The sequence below is a fragment of the Chiloscyllium plagiosum genome, unplaced genomic scaffold (assembly GCF_037043375.1).
Source record: "Chiloscyllium plagiosum isolate Xiang-an unplaced genomic scaffold, Cpla_swu_hap1 HiC_scaffold_14, whole genome shotgun sequence".
Lineage (NCBI taxonomy): Eukaryota > Metazoa > Chordata > Chondrichthyes > Orectolobiformes > Hemiscylliidae > Chiloscyllium > Chiloscyllium plagiosum.
This window is the reverse complement of record NW_028270152.1, coordinates 76,321,559-76,347,463: the sequence shown is the minus strand read 5'-3', so window position 1 is coordinate 76,347,463 and position 25,905 is coordinate 76,321,559. Positions and strand designations below refer to the sequence as shown.

Here is a 25,905-nt window from a genome sequence, read left to right as displayed (position 1 = left end):
TCATGATTTTATAAACCTCTACAGGGTCACTCCTCAGCCTCTGATACTCCAGGGAAAACATCCCCAGCCTATTCAGCCCCTCCCTGTAGCTCAAATTCTCCAATCCTGGCAACATCCTTTTACATTTTTCCTGAACCCTTTCAAGTTTTACAACATCCTTCTGATGGGAGGGAGACCAGAATTGCACGCAATATTCTAAAAGTGGCCTAACCAATGTCCTGTACAGCCACAACATGACCTTCCAATTCCTATACTCAAAGGAAAGCATACCAAACACCTTCTTCGCTATCCTATCTACCTGCGACTCCACTTTCAAGGAGCTGTGAACCTGCACTCCAAGGTCTCTTTGTTCAGCAACACTCCCCAGAACCTTACTGTTAAGTGTATAAGTCCTGCTCTGATTTTTTTTTCCAAAATGCAATATCTCACATTTATCTCAATTATCTCCATCTGCTACTTCTCAGCCCACTGCCCCATCTGATCAAGATCCCATTGTAAACTGAGGTAACCTTCTTCACTGTCCACTACTCCTCCAATTTTGGTGTCATCTGCAAATTTTGTCACTATACCTCCTATGTTCACATCCAAATCATTTGTATAAATGATAAAAAGCAGTGGACCCAGCACCAATCCTTGTGGCACACCACTGGTCACAGACCTTCAGTCTGAAAGGCAATCCTCCACCACCACCCTCTGTTTTCTAACTTCGAGCCAGTTCTGTATCCAAATGGCTGGTTCTCTCTGTATTCCATGAGACCTAACTTTGCTAACCAGTCTACCATGAGGAACCTTGTCAAACGCTTTGCTAAGTTCATATAGATCACACCCACTTCTCTGCCCTCATCAATCCTCTTTGTTACTTCTTCAAAAAATCCAATCAAGTTCGTGAGACATGATTTCCCATGCACAAAGCCATGTTGACTACCCCTAATCAGTCCTTGCTCTTCCAAATACATGTAAATCCTGTTCCTCAGGATTCCCTCCAACAACCTGCCCACCATCAATGTCAACCTCACTGGTCTATAGTTCCTTACCATCTTTCTTAAACAGTGGCAACACGTTAGCCAACCTCCAGTCTTCCAGCATCTCACCTATGACTATCAATGATACAAATATCTCAGCATGGGGCCCAGCAATCACTTCCCTAGCTTCCCACAGAGTTCCAGGGTACACCTGACCAGGTCAAGAAAGCTTTTTGCTGATCTGACCTATGTTTCCTTACACTGTTCAGTGCTATACTTTGATTTATAATACTCTTGTGAAGGCTTTATTAAAGAAATCAAGGGTTACGGGTAAAAAGCAGGAGTATATAGTTGAGAAATATATCAGGCATGATTGAACTGTGCCAGAGGATGTGGTGGAGGCTGGTACAATTGCAACATTTAAGAGGCATTTGGATGGGTATATGAATATGAAGGGTTTGGAGGGATATGGGCCGGGTGCTGGCGGGTGGGACTAGATTGGGTTGGGATATCTGGTCGGCAGGGACAGATTGGACCGAAGGGTCTGTTTCCATGCTGTACACCTCTATGACTATGACTCTATGACCTAATTCTGTTCCTATATCTTGACAAACTTGTTTTGAGATGTTTTAATATACTAAAGGTGTTAATTAGATACAAGCTCTTGTTGCACCAACAGTGAATGGGAATCAATATTCATCACCCTAAGGCTTATTCCTATTCGTTAGTGTAATGTGAATGTTGCTGGCTGCTTCAGCATTTATTGCCTATCCCTAACTGCCCAGCGAGCAACCACATTGCAATGGGTCTGGAGTCATATGTAGGCCAGACCAGGAAAGGATGTGTGATTTCCTTCCCTGAAGGACAATAGTTAACCAGAAGAGATTTTCCAACAATCAAGAATGGATAAATCAAATATTTATTGAATTCAAATTTTATCACTTGCTGGGATTCAACCTGTTGTCCCCAGAAGTTTATCTTGAGTTTCAGGATTACTAATCTAGTGACATGAAAACTATGCTACATCCTCGACTGATTGTTTCTGAATGCTCACCATCCTAACCATGACTGGGTCACAGTGAGAGACATCACAGAAGTAATTCCTCCCCAACCCTTCCCAAAGGCACAGAATCCAGCAGGTGGGCCACTTACAAATTCAGTAGCCAATAGCCTCTCATATACAAGCAATGGTCGGCTTTTACCTGGAGGAGGCAGCAAGGTTATGTACATGCAAAGTTAAAGTAGATATAGTAATATAGAATCTCCAGTTTCAAGTTGATTGATATGATATTTTCTTTCTGAGTTTTGGGTCATCCAGCTTATAATGGGCATATTGCTTGCTCATTCTATGTGATCTTGAATCTACTAATCAATCTATTCAAGTACTTAAACAACAATGCAAATGTTGGTTTGGAGCAGCTAGGAGGTTTCTCTTCACACTTTAATGGGATGTGGGCATCACTGGCAAGGGCAGCATCTAATGCTCATCATAATTATCCCGGAACTGAGGGTCATGCTGGGTCAATTTGGAGGGTACTTATTTGTCAACCACATTGCTGTGGTCTGCAGTCGCATGTTTAGATTAGATTAGATTAGATTACTTACAGTGTGGAAACGGGCCCTTCGGCCCAACAAGTCCACACCGACCTGCTGAAGCGCAACCCACCCAGACCCATTCCCCTACATTTACCCCTTCACCTAACACTATGGGCAATTTAGCATGGCCAATTCACCTAACCTGCACATTTTTGGACTGTGGGAGGAAACCGGAGCACCCGGAGGAAACCCACGCAGACACGGGGATAATGTGCAAACTCCACACAGCATTACCCAGGACCTCTGGATTATTTTTAACACAATTGCTATGGCACTGCACTCACCATCTCCTCATTTATGAAGGGATGTACTTGCATTAGAAGCATTTCAGTGAAGAGTCACTCGACTGATTCCTGAGATGAAGGGGTGAAAAAAGATTGAGTAGATTCGGATTAAACCCATTAGAGTGCAGGAGAATTAGAGGAGACCTTGCTTAACCATATATAATTCTTACGGGGCATCACTGGCTTAATGCTGAATATTCGCCCTCATAAGGAAGCCTGGAAACAGAATTATAATTTAAAAATACTGGTTTAAGATAAGACATGAACAGAATTTCTTCTCTCATAGGATCATTAGGATGCTGAAATTTTCCTTCAGAAACAGCAGTGAAGGTTGGGTCATTGACCGCACTCAAAGCTGAGTTAGACAGACCTTTGATTGAAAATGGGGGCAAACATTATGGGAGACAGGCAGGAAAATTGAGTTAAGGCTATAATCAGATCAGCCTGATCTAAGCAAAAGGCATTGCAGCCTCAATGAGTGAATAACCTACTCTTGCTCCTATTTCTTATGAACTTATAATTTTATGATATTCATCAGCTCTCCATGATACTGATAAACCCCATGTACAGACTTGCTTGAGATAATGTATGATGTATGTGGGTGGCACGGTGGCTCAGTGGTTAGCACTGCTGCCTCAGCACCAGGGACCTGGGTTGGATTCCAGTCTCAGGCGACTGTCTGTGTGGAGTCTGCACTTTCTTCCTGCGTCTGCGTGGGCTTCCTCCGGGTGCTCCGGTTGTCTCCCACAATCCAAAAATATGCAGGTCAGGTGAATTGGCCATGTTAAATTGCCCATAGTCTTAGATGCATTAGTCAGGGGTAAATATAAGATAGGTGAATGGGTATGAGTGGGTTACTCTTCGGAGGGTCGGTGTGGACTTGTTGGGCCAAATGGCCTGTTTCCACACTGTAGGGGACCTAAACTAATCTAGTCTCCTCTGGCAAGCAGAAATATTCGCACATAGTCAAACAGCCTTGATACACCCTTACATGGGCATGTTGGAATCTGATTTTGTCAATTTTATCATTTTCTCCTCTCCAACCACCTCATTGTTGAATAGTTTCATCAATATCAACACAGAACCCCTTCAACAAGATTATTTTTCATCATCACATGAGAAGGGATTTGAAGATATTTGTACCAAATTCTTCTGGTGCTCTGGCTGAGATCAACTAACATGGCACAGGTCAGGAACTAAATTTTAGACGTTTACATCCATGAGATTGTGAGAGATTAATATGTATATATAAAGGTTCAAAGTGGTTCTGAATTGTTTTGAAAATAATATCAATTAGTTTTATTTTATGGATTTAATATGTTACTTTCGATAAGAACTTAAAGCAGACTGGTTAATGTTATGATTTTTAGCCTAGGATTTGTTCCCAGATATGTCTCCTTTTCTGCCAGCATTACACCACCAACACGAATGATCTGGCTTCTCTTTTGGCTGTATCTATCTTCATTTTCAGTTCGACAGCCAGCAATAATGCTTTCCTCCTAGAGCTTGAACATTCAACTAAACATTTTCCACCTATGCTGTCTTAAAGCAAAACAAAATCTATGATGACAGCATGCCTGCATCAGGAACAAAATAAAGAATCAAAAGGAATCAGGTAAGATCTGTAAATGGACATGTGACATTCAATACTAGTAAGTGGAAGAAATCACACTTTTTTTTAATTTAAAAGTGTGGGAATTCAAAAAAGCTCCTCAGAACAGCAACAGATTGAAAGAAACCTCCAAAGGGAATTTTAGCATCACTATCTTTATTTGTCGGACAATGATTCATCAAAGTTTAACACAGTAGCCATCCTAAGTATAAAACACTGCAAGGCTCCATTTTAATTCAGAATTGCACAGGAAGATCTGAGGCAACATTTTCAGATTAGAGAATTTTGAATGCAAGAGAAGCTTTGTTTTAGAAATCAACCACAATATTGCTGAAAGGGGCTAGGCAATCTGCAACCACAGAACTTGTGAAAAATCAATAAATATTGTCTCTTCAGAAAAGTGTGCCCTATTCACTGAGACTACGTGTGCTAGCAAACTTCAAATATTTAACTACAGAAGCTATCACAGCTGCTGAGTCTGACTTCAAGTTTTCAACCGTACCAGTTGGATAAGAAAAATCCTTAAGCAAGTAACTGGTCAGAGATGTCAACTGAATTTATTTTTGAAATTATTAGTATTTTTATAAATATTTACTTCTAATCTTGTATTTTATCTCATAATTGCATTGCATTTTAACTTAGTGACTTTCAGCAAAGTTTTACACTAAACTTTCACTGTTCAATGTGAAAACTGTGGAGGCACTTTATGATCATGGTACAAAGCTAAAGTTTAGATTGAGTATCTAGGGGGATTAAAAAAAAACTTTCATTAGATGGACGGTTGTAATTGGAGGAAATAAATTAAAATAATTAGTAAAATAACCAGGGACAGATGATAAGAAATCTTTTTACAGAGTGAGTTTTTATGATATTGTATGCAGTGCGTGAAAAGGCGATAAAAACAGTTGCAATTGTAACTTACAAAAGAGAAAATTGTGCAGACCTATGGGAAAAGAGAACTGAAGTATTTGGAGAGCTCTTTCCAATAGCTGGCATAGGTATGCTGGGTTAAACTGCCTTCTGTGTTATATCATTTTGTGAATCAGTTTGGCTCAGGTGGCAGCAGCGTTACCTCTGAGTTAGGAGCTTCTGCGTTCAAGTCCTACTGCAGAATTTCGGTAAATAATGTAAGATGGTAGTACTGCGGAAGTGCTTCATTATCCTGGTCATCTTTTGACTAAGTCATTACGTTATGTCAATGTATACTTTAAAACTTATGTGATACTTTTCAAAGAAGGACCAAGGGTTCTGTTGTGATCTGTGCATCAGCAAGCTGCACAGCAAGCTGCCAGTCATTACTTTGATTAACTGTGGAAACATGTTATGTGCAAATCCCCATTTTCAAAACCACACAGGGTCAGAACTGAGATTTGTTGGATGGAGCACTGCAAAGGGCCAGTTGTCTCAATCAATTGGATGGCAGGTATGAATTAGATTGGTGCCCGCATCACGAAGTTTGATCCCTGTTACAGCTAGAGTGGATATATGTCCTGCTTCCTCACCTGACCTTTGGAGGAGTCCAAAGCATTGTGGGTCAGGCCTACCCTCAGGCAGAGAACTGAAGAAAGAAGCTTTCTAACCGTGCCATTTGCTTGCTTAGTTTCCTAATTGTGAAACATTCTCTTTTATTTTACTGAGTCCATAAACATGAATAACCATTGCTGTATCTCTACATCCTATGGTAATGGGACAGTTGTCATCTTTAGAACCCATCCTGTACTGACCTCAAACTCCTCAGGGAGGTGGTGCAGGTTTAAACACATATAAAATCATAGTATGATGTAGCATAGAAAGTAATTCTCCTCCCACATTCCCAATTCTACCTTCCAGAGATCTCCCATTGAAGAGAATTGTACTTGATTCTGTTCAAAAAAATGTGACCTCACATCAGCAAAAGTTAAAATCAACCACACTCAGTGACAGGACTGAGTAATTCTAACTTACACTTGATTCTCTGTGATCTCTATCCTCTGACTTCCCCATTATCTTGCCCTCATTTGATCTCCTACAAATATTAGTTCTGAGATTTTATAATTTAACAGTGCCATTTGAAATCATATATTTAGCTCCTTGCCTCAAACCAATGGATTATCGGTACAGAACTAATAAAACACCTTAATTCCAAGGTTACAAATTAGCATCCTCTAAACTCTTTTATACCTTTCTCCTGGTCCAGTGCTCATTCTGAATGGTTAAAGCACAGCAAGACATTCAGCCTTAAGTCCATGATGGCTCCTTGTAAGAGCTATCTACTTAGTCACACAAACCTCAACCTCTCCTTGCTTCTCTTCATATCTTTTCCCTCTAACTGTTTATCCAATTTCTTTTAAAAAGTCTCTATTCCCATTGGTGGATAGATTGAGTTCCAAGGGACATCAATATAAGGAACATCAACTACAATTTCCCCAGATCTTCTATCCCATCATTCCTCAGCAACTTCTGTGGCATTAGAGCACATGGCATTAACCTGTTTGGTCATTCATATTGAGATCCAGTTTGACCACATTAGGTAACATCAGCTCTTCATCTTGAAAACAAAATTGTATTAAATTAAAATTATCTGTAAGGAAGGCCACAAATATTCCACTTTACATACCTTAACCACTTTCTTGGACCTTACTATTCTTCTCCATTTCACATCCAACTTCAAATGATTGTTTTCCAAACTCAACTGATCAACTTCACTGTCTCTAACACTTCCTCTTTCTCTCTGTCCAACTTCTCCGTGTCCCATTCTGATTCAATGCATCGTAAAACAACCAGTAGTCATGTACACCATCTCATTCCCTGTGAAACTATTTCGTCCAAACCTCAGAAACTGCTCTAATGGATTATCAGTCAAGGTCAACAGGAGCATGTCCCAAGGTTCAACCATAACCGTCTCCTTGATCCACGTTACTCTGATCTAACGACACTGTCGTTCATTATTTCTTCATCAAAATAGCAACTGTTCCTACAATCTACCATTATCCTCTGGATGAGAATTTATCACTTCTAAGTTCACAGTGGGAGTATTCCGTCCCAATTGTATTTAAAAACTTAGCAACTAAAGTACTGATTTAATTCTTCCCTCTACTAGATCAGGCTGAAATTATCTGGATCCCAATACCATACAGAACATCTTGATTGATGTGCGTAGATATCTGTGGCTTGAAAACTGGCCTGTTCTGACACATATAAACCCATGGCAGAAATATGTAATCCTTGAATTGACGGCAGCCCATGAGGACATGAACAGCATTTTTTCCATCTCTATAAACTCAGGAATTACATTAGCTGTAATTGCATTACATTTTTGCACTCTTCCTATTTTGAATTGTTTTTATGCTAATAATGCTTCTAATGTCTCCGTACAAAGTGCTTTGAGAAGCGCAGACAACCCTTTGAGGTGAGAGGTTTTACCCTTATAACTTTGATTAGTTTGTCATTTATTCTCTGCTACCTTACAATTTGAAATGTTATTATATCATCATTGATCTCTGCTCCTTCTTGCATCATTTGATTAGAAGCAAATTATGAGCATCTTGATGATTTGGGTCAGCTGCTCAATTTTATGGCTAAGATTTGAAAAATCAATCTGGGCTGGAATGTACTCCTCAGTGGAGGCCTGCATCCTCCTGTCCCATTTGCTCATGTTCACTGTGACTTAGATCTACCTTGAGAATGAAAGGAGCTGACCCCACAACTTAACTAACAAACATGTCTGTTGATTGCATTATTAAAATGACCAGGTGGTAGATATTTAACTTGAAGATGGCACAGAAAAGGTGGTATTGAACAAGCAACTTTTCATAAGCCAAGGATTATCAGGGTCTGTAAAGTGGCCAAATGATCAATCAGTCCTGGTTTGTGCCATCGATTGGAACACACTGAGACAAATTTTAATCCCCATGTTTGCTACCATTTTTGATGATATGGAAAGAAGTTTGCTCTTCTCAATTTGTCACTGCATGAGTAATCCAGAGGCCCAGGCTAATGCTTTGAGATGACTAAATGCTAATCATCATAGACCAGTGATGAAACAGGGGACACGATTGCATCTGGTAGGATTTAAATTCAAGTAGCAAATTAGGAATATAAAGCTAGTTTCAGTATTAGTGACCATGACAATTACCATCTATTGCTGTAAAAATCTTCTGGTTCACTACTGTCTTTTAGGAAGAGAAATCAGCCTTCCTTACCTGGACTGGCCAATATGTGATTCCAGACCCTATAGCAATGTAGATGACTCTTGATTGCCCTCTGACATAGCCAAGCAAGCCACTTAGTTCAAGAGCAATTAGGAATCAGCAAAACATTCTGGTCTTACCTGTGACGCATGAAAGAATAAAGAGTAAGATTTCTATTTCTACACTTCTTTGACATCTTCTCATCTTATGGTAATAACAAGGGAACTGATTTATTAATGTAGTTGCTCCACATTTCTGTATCATTAGATTAGATTCCCTACAGTGTGGAAACAGGCCCTTCGACCCAACATGTCCACACCAACCCTCCGAAGAGTAACCCACCCAGACCCATTCCCCTACCCTATATTTACTCCTGACTAATGCACCTAACACTATGGGCAATTTAGCATGGCCAATTCACCTAACCTGCACATCTTTGGACTGTGGGAGGAAACCGGAGCACCCGGACAAAACCCACATAGACATGGGTAGAATGTGCAAACTCCACACACACAGTCGCCCGAGACAGGAATCAAACCCGGGTTTCTGGCACTGTGAGGCCTATGGGAAAAATGTCACTCATGATCGCTTAAACATCACCCGGACATCTAACGCAAAGTATAGCACAGCCTGAATGAAGGTTGAAATCATATTTATTAACAAAAGTAAATTTATCACAATATATTTAAAAATTGTAAGAAAGCTGCACTCGATACAGTACCTCTCACAGAAAGCTGCTCTCACATTTGGCAGCTGACATCATGCATGCGCAGAACGGAGCGGACCCCAGCGCATGTGTAGAACGGCAAAAACACCGGCTCATGCACAGAATGGTGCGGAGATTTTGGTACAAATATGGGCGAATGAACAGAATGAAGCATGCGAACCAATCCCTGCTGGAATTCAATATTGCTAGCTGAGGTAAGCATTCTCCAAAATAATGTTCCCTAATTCTTCAGCGACATTATAGCCAAATCGCAGTGCCGAAACTGTGTTATTCCAGAACTACCTGTACAATCACATCAGTTCAAAAAGCTGAATCTTATCAGGATGGTTGGCATATTTCAATGTGCTTACATTGAGTAGCTGATCAAAGGCATAATTGAATCCTGATTTATATTCTGTCACTCCCTGGGCATTCATGTCTTGCACGGCATCTTTGAGGACCTTCTTATTCCGTACATTGGCTTGAACCAAATGCTTGAAGCAGGCCACTGGTTTGGCTTCGTCATTGAACTGCAGAAGGGAAAAAGCCAGTCACAAGGCAGTCAAAGAACAGCAACATCCGGGTGCTAACAATAGAGGCCATTAATTAACCAATGACAAGTCAGGACATTATTCATCAACCAAAGGCCAGAGACAGACCAAGGGCCAATCTTCAACCAACCACAGGCCTGTGAAGAACAAGGGGCCATTCAGCAACCAATTGCATGCCAATTGAGTCATCAAAATCTAAACGCAAACTAGTCAATTGGTGAATTACATCTTTCAATTACATAGTTGCCTAGAGATTTATGTAACAGAGACAAAAAGATGACACTTCAAGATGGAGGGAGTGCCGGACTCATCCTGTGGAGGGAGATCCCATCCACAGTGTGGCCAGTGACTGCTGTGAGTGTCTTGAAGCGACGACCATGGGGCATAATTTAAAAAGTGAGGAGGGCAGCTGAACCTCCAAACCCTCACCTGAGCCTGCTGCCTAAGACCGCCTCCACTTGCTGTCCATGTTTTTTGGTCACTATAGAGATCCACTAGGAATTTCTAATTAGTCTAGGATACAGACCTAACAGGGTGCTTACTTGCTTTATTGGCTATCTACTGCTCACCTTTTCGGAAACCACCTGGAGTAGGACCTTGCCAGTAAACTGGCCTTCTGAAGAAGACTCTCTAAACGCTAAAAATTAACTCTGCTCTCTCTCCACAGATGCCATCAGACCTGCTGAGTTTCTCTAGCAATTTCTGTTTTTATAACAGTAAACTGGCCTGATGGACAACAGCATGAAATTCTTGGCCTGTTCACCTCTGGCTTCAGTGTCACCAATCTTCGACAACACAGGCTGAAGAGTTAGCACAGCCAAGGCAAGATTTAGGGTACCACATGAAATACATCGGGTCACGAATAGACACCTTCTCAAGGATAATTAAGGACGGACAATAAATGTAGGACTAGCCAACAACACTTCTATCCCAAGAATGAATTACAACAGCCAATGTGTGAAATATACTTAATGATTCAGTTCGATAGTTCTGTGGTAAAGAATCCCAGATTCACTATCCTGCGAGAGAAATAAAAAATTCTCCTCATCCTTGTTTCAAATGTGAGACCCTTTATTCTGAGACTATGCCCAGACTCCACCACAAGGGGAAATGACCTCTCCCATATACCCTGTCAAGGACTCTAAGACTTTTGTCTGTTTCAATAAGGTCACTTCTCATTCTTCTAAATTTGAGAGAGTGCAGGCCCAACCTACTCAACTGCTCCTCATAAGACAGTCTTTCCCTATCTGGGATCAACCTACTGAACTTCCAATTTCAGTATATCTTGCCTTAAATAAGGGGACCAAAACTGTTCACAGAATTCCAACTGTAATCTGACTAATGCCTTGTATAGTTTTATTAAGAGCTCCTTATTCATATACTACAATCTTGTTTGCAATATAGGCCAACATTTCATTTGCCTTTCCTATTGTCGGCTGAACTTGGATTCATGGATCCAAGTGATTCATGGATGAGGACTCCAAAGTCTCTGTTTGGTTCAGCTTTCTGCAGTCTTTCCCCATTTCAATAAACTTGGCTCAACCTCACATTTTCCCACAATATATTCCATCTGCCAAGTTTTTGCTCACTCACTTTAACTGTCTATATCCCTCTGTGAACTTGCAGCACTTGCTTTTCCAACTATTTTTGTGTCATAAAAATGTACAATCATTATTAATATGGCACACTTCTATGAACTCTTTCCTCCTCAGCTCATGGCAATTCTGTGTGGCTTTCCTGAGTTATGTTTCAACTAGCTAACCAGTAATACCCAGGTTTTAATATCCTCAGGTATTCACAGTGAATTCCAGTTTTAGATACTCAACAGTTTCACAGTACCACCAAGAGGTTCTGACGCTTTTCCTGCTAAACAGAAGAACTGACCTCTTCTTTTTCCCTATATTTGGTTGTTTTTGGTATCTCCTCTATATCGAGGTCTCCTGTAATGGTTGTTACAGCAGTTACTTCCTTCCCACCAAAGTTTTTTTTAAGAAATGACAAAATGAAAGTGACAATAAATATCAACAGGATCGCTATGATCCATAAGCTGACATCAAGTAATTATCTAGCAGCATGTTTACTCTATTATAGTGCAATGTGAAGGAAAATAAAAGTTTTGTTCCCAGAAAGAATCAAACTATCTTTCAGATGAAGGTAGTCAAGGGCATAACTGTTATTCTGACATACTGAGCAGCTAGTTACATACCGACTGGTTAGAGGAATGCAAGTGGTTGATGGACACAGGGTAAATCATCAGTCCCCAGAGATGGGATATATCAATAAGTGCTGAGGGGTAGAGGGAAGTTCTCATCAAGGAACTGTCTCGTTTCGATAGAAGATGAAGGTAAAGTAAGGAAAGATTCCTGATGAAGGGCTTTGGCCCAAAACGTTGATTTTCCTGCTCCCTGGATGCTGTATGACCTGCTGAGCTTTTCCAGCACTACTCCAATCTTGACTTTGATCTCCAGCATCTGCAATACCCACTTTCACTTAATAAACTACCTAAACATTCACATCACTGCCTGTAGTGGGAACTATGGTTCAAAAACCCCAAACTCTAACAGTTAGTGTCATAAGTGTTATTTCGCAAAAGTCAAGGTCTAATTAGTTCTAAATTTTTAGCAGTAGCTCTAAATTGCAGTTAAACATGTGTAGAGCTGTTTAGTAAAACCAGAAGTTACAATGGCATCAATATATAATAGGGACCAATTTATAGGGAGTTTGACATGCAAAAACTAAGGCAGACAGAACAAAAGATGTGCTGCAGTGATGGAGGTTATGAACTGAAACTTGTTTGCTTTGGTTAAAAACAAGGACTGCAGATGCTGACTTGACACTAACATTTTTTACAAACCCACCGACTCCCACAGCTACCTGGACTATACCTCTTCCCACCCTACCTCCTGCAAAAGTGCCATCCCGTATTCCCAATTCCTTCGCCTCCGCCGTATCTGCTCCCAGGAGGACCAGTTCCACCACAGAACACACCAGATGGCCTCCTTCTTTAGAGATCGCAATTTCCCTTCCCATGTGGTTAAAGATGCCCTCCAACGCATCTCGTCCACATCCCGCACCTCCGCCCTCAGACCCCAACCTTCCAACCGTAACAAGGACAGAACCCCCCTGGTGCTCACCTTCCACCCTACCAACCTTTGCATAAACCAAATCATCTGACGACATTTCCACCACCTCCAAATGGACCCCAGCACCAGGGATATATTTCCCTCCACACCTCTTTCCGCCTTCCGCAAAGACCATTCCCTCCATGACTACCTGGTCAGGTCCACGCCCCCCAACAACCCACCCTCCCGTCCTGGCACCTTCCCCTGCCACCGCAGGAATTGCAAAACCTGCGCCCACACCTCCTCCCTCACCTCCATCCAAGGCCCCAAAGGAGCCTTCCACATCCATCAAAGTTTTACCTGCACATCCACCAATATCACCTATTGTACCCGTTGCTCCTGATACGGGGAGACTGGACGCCTCCTAGCAGAACGCTTTAGGGAACATCTCTGGGACACCCGCACCAATCAACCACATTGCCCTGTGGCCCAAAATTTCAACTTCCCCACCCACTCAGCTGAGGACATGGAGGTCCTGGGCCTCCTTCACCGCCACTCCCTCACCACACCTCAGAACACTTCAACTCCAGGGCATCAATGTGGACTTCACCAGTTTCCTCATTTCCCCTTCCCCCACCTCACCCCAGTTCCAAACTTCCAGCTCAGCACTGTCCCCATGACCTGTCCTACCTGCCTATCTTCCTTTCCAATAATCCACTCCACCCTCCTCTCTGACCTATCACCTTCATCCCCACCCCCATTCACCCATTGTACTCTTTGCTACCTTCCCCCACCCTCCTCCCTGACCTATCAACTTCATCCTCACCCCCACTCACCTATGGTACTCTATGCTACTTTCTCCCCATCCCCACCCTCCTCTCATTTATCTCTCCACCCTTCAGGCACTCTGCCTGTATTCCTGATTAAGGGTTTTTGCCCAAAACGTCGATTTTCCTGCTCCTCTGATGCTGCCTGAACTGCTGTGCTTTTCCAGCACCACTTTAATCTAGAACTTGTTTGCTTTAAGTCTGAGTTGCACCAGATTTTTGAAGGCTTGCTTGCTGCATGGCTAGTAAGTCTTCTTGCTGTATTGTATCAAACTCACCACATTATTATCAACCCCTACCCTAGTGTGTCCATTTTGCATCCCATCTTACTGCATGCCATTCATGGAACAACTCCCCACTCAGAAAATATCCACTAAAAGCATGGAACCCGTAGTGTTCATGCCATCTTCAAAAGGCCACAGTACATTTGGATAAGTACGAGCATTCCCAAGTTGCCCTCCTCAGCATTATCCATTCAGAGTAATATTAACGTACAGCACGGAAACAGACCTTTGGGGTCTAACTTGCCCATGTCAACCATATTTCCTAAATTAATCTCGTCCCATTTGTCAGCATTTAGCCTATGTCCTTCTAAATCCCTCCTATTCACGTATCCATCTAGATGCCTTTTAAATACAGGAATTGTATCAGCCTCCACCACCTCCTGTGGCAGCTCATTCCTTACACACACCACCCTTTGCATGAAAAAGTTGCCCCTTAGATCCCTTTTGTATCTTTTACCTTTCACCTTAAATCTATGACCTCTTGTTTTGCACTCCCCTACCCTGGGAATAAAACCTCAGCTATTCATCCTATCCATGCCTCTCATTTTTTATAAACATCTATAATGCCACTCCTCAGGCTCCAACACTCCAGGGAAATGGCCCCAGCCTATTCGGACTCTCCTTATAGCTCAAACTCTCCAACTCCAGCAACATCTTTGTAAATCTGTTCTACATCCTTTTAAGTTTTACCACATCTTTTGTATAGCAGGGAGACCAGAACTGAACACAGCATGCCAACATGGCTTAACCATTGTCCTGTAGAGCCGCAATATGATATCCCAATACCTATACTCAATGCACTGACCAATAAAGGCAAGCGTACTAAATGCTTTGTTCACTACCGTGTCTACCTGTGACTCCACCTTTAGGGAACTATGAATATCTCCTAAATTGGCAATCTCTAGAAATAGTGTGCATCAGCATGTGCTTGGGGTTAGAGGCCTGGGGGCCTTGGGCTTGGGGCCTTGTTATGTGATCCTTGTTAGGTAGAGCTGTCTTCTTCGGATGGAAGGTGGGCCAGAAGAGATTGTGGGAAAATCCAGGCAAAAGTTCTCTAACATTTTGGCTAGCAAGCAACATGCTGCCTTCACAAATCACACTCCATGCCAACTGCCTTCTCATCCTCTGGTAATCAGTGAACCATCTTCAATTGTCATGGTTTGTTTCATTTTTATGCGTAATTAATTAATGTACAAAATCTGAAGTGCTGCTTTTTAACAAATTTAATAAATTATGAACATTTCTTATGAAAGGTTGACTGCCTGTATAAAGTAACTGTGCTACCAACCCTAAACTCCAATCTGAGATTCAGATCATAATATTGTAATGCCTTCACAAAAAAATGAGCTGTTCTTGCTGTCTCTGTTTCCTTTCTCTTTGTGACTTTATCTGTGCATTCATACTTCAGTTCCTCCAGTCGTGGTTCTCCTTTGCCTCCACCATTCTTTTGTTTCTGTCAATCACATGGCATCTAATCTTAACTTCTTTTCTGTTGGTACTGCTTCCATGTCAAGGAATGCCAAGTCACATCAACCAGTATCCCTTATTATTCAAGAAAAATAAAACTGACTCTTTACAATTGATGCAAACTATTCAACATGTTTTTCAAACATGCTTAAAAACAACTATTGAGTCCACAGACATTTGAAAGAAATTCGGTATTTTCCTAAATGTACTGATTCCGGATCAAAGGTTGCCTTATGCACAGTTACTGATATCAGTCATTCACAGTATTAACATATAATTGGGGGGGGGGTCCATGATGTAGCAGTGTCAACAGGAAGGCACTGACTCCTGCTGTTGAGGCACACTCAGAGGTTGGTATTGTTGATGGATTTAAGCCAACAGATGAGTGATAGCAAGAGTGGAGTGATGGCAAAAGGTAGTTGCAAGGGAGATAGATCAGCAGAACAGTAGGGCGTGGCTCTCAACAGGCTACCTCATCATGGTGTTGGATCTCTTGGATGGAAATTGAGTGCCTTTGAATGAGCGACCCCAACAGAGACCAAAAGCAACAATGTACAGGTTTCTTTGTTGTGCTTGATTTCTGTTTTGAGCATGCTCAATGATTGAGCTTCCTCTGTGGTAGAAAATCCCAGAAAGCACAAACCTCTGAGAAAAGATATTTCTCACCTCAGTCCTAAAAGGCAAAGCTCTAATCTTGAAATTATGTTCCATGGTTTTAGACTCACCAGCCAACTTGTCATATACTCTAAGTATTTTGAATGAGGTCATCCCTTATTCTCCAAAACTCATAGGAATACAGACCCAGTTTCCTCAATCACACCTCACATAACAATCCTGTCATCTCAAAGATTAATTTGGTGAACCTTTACTTTTATAGAACTATAGAATCCCTACAGTGTGGAAGCAGACCATTTATCCCATCAAGTCCACATTGATCGTCCAAACAGCATTCCACCCAGCACCCTCCCCTATCGCTGTATTCTTGCATTTCCCATGGCTGATCCACCTAGCCTGCAAATTCATGGACATAATGGAGCAATTTAACATGGTTAATGCACCTAACCTGCACATCTTTGGGCTGTGGGAGGAAATTGGAGCACCCGGAAAAACCCCACCAGGTGATGTATCAGCAAGGTTCTACACATTTACAGCAAAATATCTTCAATCTTGTGCTCAAATCCATTTGCGATGAAGGCCAACATACTATTTGCCTTCCTTTTTGCTTGCTGCACCCACATGCTAGCTTTTAGTGACACAAGGAGAAGGGCACCCAAGTCCCTTTCAACACTCGCACTCACCTAACCTCTCACCAGTAAAAAAAAAATTTAGCCTTTCTAACTTTTGCCTACTACTCGCTTCATACCAGTGCTGATGGGGTGAGACCCTTAAGTGGAAAATAAAGGCTTGAACTGGCAGGCTAGTGGGAAGACCACCTGTGGACCCTCCCATCACAGACTTAATGAGGATAGAGGCAGGAAGGACCTGATTAAATTCGCCCTGCCATCAAACTTATCCCCAGGGTGGGTATTAAATTCCTCTCACAGAAACACATCTCACATAAATATCTGATGCAGCCTTCCTTCACAGACTTTTTGTGGTCATTAAATTTGTGAATACAATTTAGCGTTGTCAAATACGTAGAAATAATTATGAGTTCTGAATTCTAATCTAGGCAGTGCACCTTCCACTGTCGTCAGTATGAATTATAACTGTGGTACTAGCTTGACTATACCTTTGCCCTCTTTGCAATTCTCCAAATCATTGATCTGAGTCGAGATATTTGTCTATTTGTGATAATGGTCCCTTTGCTGTCCATAATTATAGGAAATGAAGGCAATAACTTCAGGCTAACAATAATTTTCCTCTGAAACATTGACCTTTCACCTCAATTAACTGGTGACTGAAGTGCAGCCAATAGTGTGATGATGCTGAACTGAAACAGTCCTCAGGCTCATCTGCTACGGATGGCAGAGTGAATGATGAGCAAGGAAAGAGCATAAGGGTTTATCCACAGATGGATTACAGATTGGTGATCTTCTAGGAGAAAGTGAGGACTGCAGATGCTGGAGATCAGAGCTGAAAATGTGTTGCTGGAAAAGCGCAGCAGGTCAGGCAGCATCCAAGGAGCAGAAGAATTGACGTTTCGGGCATAAGCCCTTCTTCAGGAATGAGGAGAGTGTGCCAAGCAGGCTAAGATAAAAGGTAGGGAGGAGGGACTTGGGGGAGGGGCGTTGAAAATGCGATAGGTGGAAGGAGGTAAAGGTGAGAGTGATAGGCCGGAGTGGGGGTGGGGGCGGAGAGGTCAGGAAGAAGATTGCAGGTTAGGAAGATGGTGCTGAGTTCGAGAGTTGGGACTGAGACAAGGTGGGGGGAGGGGAAATGAGGAAACTGGAGAAATCTGAGTTCATCCCATGTGGTTGGAGGGTTCCAACCAACCACCCTGTGGCTCAACACTTCAACTCCCCCTCCCACTCCACCAAGGACATGCAGGTCCTTGGAATCCTCCATCGCCAGACCATAGCAATACGACGGCTGGAGGAAGAGCGCCTCATCTTCCGCCTAGGATATTCACTAGGATATAGACATCCTGTAGGCTTGGTGGCCCATCTGATGGTAGACGTCATGGGTTTGTGAGATTCTTTTGAAGGGGACTTGGTGAGTTGCTGCATGCACCGTGTTAGATACTGCTGTCACACAATGCACCCATGGTACAGGGAGAAAATGTTGAATGATGGGTAGAGTGGAAATCTAGTGAAACTGAAAGAACTGTGGATGCTAGAAATCAGAAAAAGGTCAGAAACTGCTGGACAAACTCAGCAGGTTTGGCAGTATCTGGGGAGAGAACTCAAGAGTTTACATTTTAGGTTCAGTGGCCATTCTTCAGAACAAAGATGCTAATCTAGTGAGCCTTGTGAGACCTGTTGGAGCTGTATTCATCCAGAACAGTGTGGAATATTTCATCACACTCTTGACCTGTGCTTTGGATGCTGGAGAGACTTTGGGAGTATGGAAAAGAGTTACTCGCTGCAGAATCAAGGGTGACAAAGGTTACATGCTCCAGCCATAAATGAGGGAGTTGATGACCTTATGATAGAACATAGAAAAGTACTGCCCATCAGTGAAATTAGTTTCCCTCTCTCTAGCCTAACAAATCTTTTAATCATCTTAAACATATCATTAATAATGTAAGAAAAAGTAGCTGGATATTAGCAGGCTAAGGATGACTTGATTGAAGATCTTACACAAGATCTTGAATGGTCTTGACATGTAGGATGTAGAAATGATGTTTCCTCTTGTGGCTGAGTCCAAAAGTGGGGGCACTGTTGAAAAATTAGGGGTTGCCCTTTTAGGACAGAGATAATGATTTTTATTTCCTCTGAGGGCTGTGCAACTTTAAAACCCTCTGCTTCAGAAGGTAGGGTCATTCAATATTTTTAAGGTAGAGATGGACAGAATCCTGAAACAAAGAACTGCGGAGACTGGAAATCTGAAATGAAACCAGAAATTGCTAGAGAAACTAAGCAGGTCTGGCAGCATTTGTGGAGAGAAAACAGAGTTTATGTTTCAAATCCAGTGATTGTTCCTCAGATGGGGAGATCACTGGACTCAAAACATAAACTCTATAGACAGGTTCTTATTAGGTAAGGGAATCAAAGACTATTGGGAGTAAGTGTGAAAGTGGAATTTGAACAATAAACAGATCAACCACGATTTTATTGAATGGTGGTAAGATTAAGGAGGCCGAATGGTCTATTTCGACTCCTAACTTGTACACTTGTATGTAACCCAAATATAGTGGCACAGTCAGCAGTGTAGTTTGGAACAGAAAGTTACCATGAGATGCTGTTATTCTAAGACAGATTGAGTTTTTTTTAGGGAGAAGTAGGAGGTTTCCCACTTTGATCCAAGAAAGATAGTTCAGTGTGTTTTTAATGGTGAGAAACCAGGAGCTGTGGAGGGTCAAAAGAACTTGAGGCTCCAAATACAGAAATTGCTAAAAAGTAATAGACTGATGGAAAAAGTTCAAAAGTCTCTATCTCAAGGAAACTGGAATATATAAAAATGTTAAGCATAATAATTGGGAGCATGTGTGGATGACTTAATCCTTCAAATCTGATCTACCATTCCTGATCCTCCATCTTAGGTTCACCTATAAATTTTGAATCCCTTAGTATCCAAGACATCTATTTATCTCTGTCTTCTGGAGTAGAGAATTTCAACTATTCGTAATCCTTTGAGTAAAACTCTTGAAATGCTTGAAACTCTCCAGCCTGGGGGGGAGTATCCTCATATCACCTAGCCTGTCACGACTATTTATAATTTTATAAGTTTAACTAGATAATCTGCTGTTTTTTCTGGCATCACTCATAGGATTGTGACTCTTTATAATTCTCTACCACAAAACGTTAAATAAGCATCCTTTGAAAAAGATTTTGCTGGGAATCAAATGACATGGGAAATGGTGAGAAAATGAAGATCAAACATGATTGTATTGAATGATATAGCAAGTCAAGGGACTGCCACCTTAAACATATTTTAGAATTAGAATTAGAATCTCTACAGTTTGGAAACAGGCCCTTCAGCCCAGCAGGTCCACACCAACCTTCCAAAGCGCAACCCCCCCAAACCCATTCCCACACCCTAAAATTACACCTGATTAAAGCACCCAACCTATGGGCAATTTAGCACAGGCAATTCACCTAACCTGCATATCTTGGATTGTGGTAGGAAACTGGAGCATCCAGAGGAAACCCATGCAGACACAGGGAGAATGTGCAAACTCCGCACAGTCGTCCGAGGCTGGAATTGAACCCAGGTCCCTGGCGCTGTGAGGGAGCACTGCTAACCACTGAGCCACCGTGCTGCCCAACGAACATTCAATGAAGTGCAGGATTTTAAAATTGCACAGCCTTCAGAGAAAAAATAATCTCCCCATCTCTGTCCTAAAAGCGCAACACCTACTTTTTAAATGTGCTCCCCGTTCTGGACTCAGCCACAACACGAAACATCATTTCTACACCCACCTTGTCAAGACCATTTAGGTCCTTATGCACTTCAATCAAATCACATCGTAGCCTCCTAATCTCCAGCAGAAACAAGCCCAATCTGTCCAACCATTCCTCATAAAACAATCTTCTTATCCTAGGAATCAGTCGAAAAAAAACCCCTCTGAATCATGTCCAAGGATTAACATCCATCCTTAAATAAGGAAACTAAAACTGCACACTGCATTCAATTTGTGGTTTCACTAATATTCTGTATTAAAAAAGCATGCCATCTTTACCTTTCTGTTCAATTCCTTGCATAACAATGAGTAGCACGGCATAAGCATTCTTTACTACCTGCTGCATCTGAGGCCCCTTTCGTTCATGGATGACCATGGGTTGCATCCTTGTTGTTCTAGCTTTCTGCTTCCCTGAAGCAATGTCGCTTGTGGCTGAAGAGACCAATACTGGAGTCAAGATTAGAGCGATGCTGGAAATGCACAGGTGGTCAGGCAGCATCCGAGGAGCAGGAAAATCCACGTTTTGGGCAAAAGCCCTTCATGATCACTCCAATACTGGAGTGACAGTCCCTGTTGCAGAGGTCACATCAGTATGTGGTCGCTGAACTGCTAGAGCTGCTGCACTTCTTCCTTCGTGCCCGCTTGTCTGCTGCAGCGCTCATTAGCTTCTTTTCCCCTGTTTTGAGGTGTTGGTCCAGGGTGCTTCTCCATCTCGCACAGTCAGCTGCAAGCCTTTCCCAGGACTCCGTAACGACACCAAGCACCTTCATGTCCCTCATGCAGATGTCCTTGTAGCACAACTGAGGATGCCCAGTGGGTCTCTTCCCAGATGCAAGCACTCCATAGAGGACATCCTTTGGGATGTGGCCATCTTCCATGCGGTGGAAGTGGCCCAGCCAGCACAGTCTCCGCTGTCTGAGCAGAGTGTACAAGCTGGGAAGGCCAGTGTGAGATAGGACCGCTGCATTGGATACACTGTCTCGCCAGGATATGCCCAGGATACGGCGGATACTCCTCAAGTGGAAGGTGTACCTGATACTAATGTTTTGTGATTCATGGACTAGAACACCTAAATCCTTCTGCACCTCAGAGTTCTGCAGTTCTCCACTTATGCAATACTTTGCTTTTTTATTCTTTCTGCAAAAGTAAACAATTTCATATCATCTCCTATTATATTCCACCTACCAGATATCTGCCCACTCACTGTTTTCTTCACTACCACCCCATTACTCCCTTCATTTAAGACACTGATATAAATTGCAAAATGCTGAGACACCGGAACAGACCCATGAGGGACATCCTGCCAGTCAGAACAAGAGTCATTTATGGTTTTTCACTGTTTTCTGCCAGCCAGCCAATCTTCTATCCATGCCAGTATGCTACCATATACCATGAGCCCAGATGAAATGCAATAACTTATTAAGTGGACTGTTGTCAAATGACTCCTAGAAATTGAAGTATTATATGTACAAACTCTTTTTATCCAAAATGCATGTTACTTCACCAAAATACTTCAAAAATTGGTTAAACATGATTTCCCCTTTCACAAAACCATGCAAAGTTCCCGATTGCCTTAAATTTTTCTTACTACCCAGCTACAACCTCCTTAATATTCAATTTTAATAAGTTCCCCACAACACATATCACACTGATATATTAGGTTACAGCTTCACGTTTTCTCCTTTCCTCAGTTCTTGAATATATTTACCACTTTCCAGTCTTTGCTACTATTCCAGAATCAAACAAACTTTGGAAATTAACACCAAAGCATCTGCTACCTCTTGGCCACCTCTTTTAAGACCCTTGGATAAACAGTCCGTCAGTGACCTAGGAACTTAATAGCACACAGTTCCATCAGTCTCAATACTGCTTCTCTAGCGATTGTAATTTAACTATTTTGTTTAACTTTTTTCCTCTTAAGTCCCTGTGGAAACTCTCGCTGTCTGTTTTTTACATTTCAAGCTAGCTTTCTCTCATATCCGAATTTCTTTCAAATAAACACAGAAATTGCTGGAAAAGCTCAGCAGGTCTGGCAGCATTTGTGGACAGAAATCAGATTTAACATTTCAGGTCCAGTGACCCTTCCTCAGAACCTAATTTCTTTCTCCTGACTAATCATTCAAAATCTGTCCAGTTAGGTAATTGATACATATAATCAAAAGCTGAAGCTCCAAATTCTTGATAAACCTTTATCAGGTCTATCAACTGGCAATCATGGTTTAGATCCTCAACTAAGAATATAATCAAAAAAATCCAAAAATCAGTGAATTGTCCTATGTATCAAAACAAAATAGCCAATCAACTAGGCAGCCAGTCAGAAATCAAACTCAAATAACTCTCAAGAAACAAGTTACTAGTTACTCGATCCTGTTGTTCAGAATCCTGACATGTTCCAGAACACACACTTCCTAAAGTGAAAAATAGACAAACTGTACTCAAGAACAAAGGTTCAGTGATAATTCAGTTTAGTAACATGCAGTCTACTCAGAATGAGCTGTAATTCTAGTGGGATCCAGTGAGTGACAGTATCCTGAATATCATTTCCAGTGTCTCAAAAGCTGTGATTTAGAATTCAAACTGCAACGGTTGACACATATTCCTTTCAGTCAGAGAACAATGGAATGAAATCCAATCTTTTCAACAGGATGATAAGCTCCTATATCACATTAACTGTGTAGAGAGCACAAACCTTTTCCCACTGTGCTTCTGATTAGCACGGTTATCTACTTTTCTCCACAGTGTAATAAAGAACAGAAAAATCTCATTTTACCATTTGGCAATCAGACCCAAAGGCACCTTATCTCACACTGACTGCTGCCTGACCTCGCTCTACTTCTGTCGGCCCAAATCAAGCCTGAAGCACAGTACCACTGACAGTCCAGTTATTCTGACCTTGATAGCGGTATGCTCTGACTACTAACTGTACTGACACCCTTCATAAGCTCAGAACCAATACATACATACTCATATAGTAATGAGAACAATCTCATCTCTACTCACTTAACATGAACTTTCTCTGCTTACTTCCAATTCTGGCCACTTGCACATGTCCGATTTTCATCTTTATAGAGCTGACAGCCGTGCCCTCAATTGCCAAGGTTTCAAGCTCTGCAGTTCTCTCCCTAAACTTATAAAGACCTCTATACTTTCTCTTCTCCTTGAGCACATGCCTCACAATTTAGCTTTTGTTACCTGCCCGAATATGGTTTCATATGACTTGGCATCAAATTTTGTTTGGCCACACGCAAGTGTAGCCCCTTTCAGGTCATCTTAATCACACAATAAAAATGAGACATGTATTGTGTTGAATCCCAATATATTCAAACACTTGCATGCTTTTCAGCATGCTTTTTGCATACTAAAAGACACATCAGATTATTCATAAATATTACAAAGTACTCCTAAGCAGGCCATTAAGCTTAACAGGTACATGCTGTGCTTATGCTCCACATGAACCCCCACCTATTCTTCCTTATGTAATCTAATTGATTCCTGTCTCCCCTAATTTGCTTATCTTGCTTCAAATGTGAATTGCACATTCTAACCACTATTTGGGCAAGGAAATTCTATTGGATTTACTCTGACTAAACTGTATTTATCACCTCCAGTTCTAGTCTAGCCTGTAAATGGAAACATCTTTCTATCATACACTTCTATAATCTTAAACATGTCAATCAGGTCATTCTACAATCTTCTCTTTCCTGGATGAAACAGGCACAGTCTGTTCAATTTGAACAGGGATTTGGTAAATTTCTTGTGAATCCTGCTTGTACTTTTACTACTGCTCCGATTTCCTGTTTTTTATAATCTGGGGACCAAAATGCAATATAATCAAAATGCAATATAATCAACATAAGTTTCAGATAACATCTCTGATTTTCAATTCTAACCATTTCGAAATGAAGTCCAGGGCTGTTGGGTTTGCATTTTTAGTGTAGTATTAACATGCTGTCTCTGTTTCTCAACCATGTTTAGACACTTGTTTTTCTAGGAGTATGTGGCCTCCTGCCCAAATATACAACCTCATGTACCTTTGTTGAAACTAATTACATGACCACTCTGCAAGTTTGCTAATGTTGTCATATATTTTCTAACACTTAAAACTACACTCAAAATTTGGTGCTTTATGAACATTTTGATATTGTACTTCCAATTCCTTAGTCTAAATCATGTACAAAAATTGTGAACACAGTAGGTCCAACACGGATCCTGAAGAACATTGCTTCCCATTGTACGCCATTCAAATCAACTATCTGAAAACCCTCTTCTTGTTTTTTTTGGAAGTTAACTTATATTCCATCACCTATTTGTCCCTCTACACATTATGGCCTTACTTATAAACCTACTACGTGGTATAGCATGAAAGGCTACTTTGGAAAAAAAACTACTAAATTTCTCTAAACTACTCTTTCTGTCACTTCCCTAAACAACTCAGTAAAGTTGGTCAAACATGATCTTTCTTTTGAAATCTGTATTCACTGCTCTTTGTTATACTTCCCATTTTCAGTGGTGAAGTGGGATGCATAGGATGGGGAAGGAAACTGCAGGAGATGGGCACAATAGAAATGTGGAGCTTATTCAAGGAATAGTTACTGTGTGCCTTTGAGAAGTATGTACCTGTCAGACAGGGAGGAAGTCGTCAACCGCAGGAGCCATGGTTTGCAAAGGAAGTTGAATCTCTTGTCAAGAAGAAGAAGGCGGCTTTTGTGAGGATGAGACGTGATGGCTCAGTTAAGGTGATTGAGAGTTAAAAGGTAACCAGAAAACACCTAAAGAGAGAACTAAGACGGGTGAGGAGGGGATATGAGAAGTTGTTGGTGGATAGGATCATGGAAAACCTTAAAGCTTTCTATAGGTAATTTGGACTACGTGCTAAATTTTAGGGAAAATTAAATAGAGTTGGGGAGTTGGTTAGACAGCATTTAAAAATATCACAGCATATTATGAAACAGATAACAGACAAGAAATCAAAAACTCACAATTTAGGAAGTCACTAACTGAGGTAGTAGGCTAGGTCACTGGAGTGCTTTTAGTCAGTAAATAGACTGAAATGGCCAAGCTGATACCATTTAATTGGTAAATAGCAATTAGTGAGAGGGTCAGGAGTTATTAACCTTCCGATGCAGAGTCTTAAATCAAGTGAATAAAAATGGTAAAAGGTTGTTTAATGAGATGTATGTAATTATACTTCATGATAACATCTGTAGCAACAGAATTTGTTCATCATCGAACAGATCCTCAAAATATCCCAAACATGGATTTAAAATATTTCAGTAAGTGGCTGCAAGTGAAAGTAGAATATTTAGACTTTGTGAAGAGTTTCTCTCATTCTGTTGATTCCTTGAACAGTGTGGAAACTGCTTACCTCAGAAAGCTTACT

The 25,905-nt window shown here is 41.4% G+C and overlaps 1 protein-coding gene across 4 annotated transcripts in view; it reads right to left on the bottom strand.

Annotated features, from left to right (window-relative positions):
* The window catches only part of cacna2d2a (calcium voltage-gated channel auxiliary subunit alpha2delta 2a), an 824,866-nt gene that overhangs the window by 148,265 nt on the left and 650,696 nt on the right, over positions 1–25,905 (bottom strand). For 3 of the 4 annotated variants that reach the window (XM_043708451.2, XM_043708452.2, XM_043708453.2), the window contains one exon: positions 9,701–9,859. The exons of the other annotated variant lie outside the window; for it this stretch is intronic. In XM_043708451.2, coding sequence (XP_043564386.1) covers positions 9,701–9,859 — 159 coding nt within the window. The remainder of the gene's footprint in view (positions 1–9,700; positions 9,860–25,905) is intronic. 4 annotated transcript variants of the gene reach the window in all.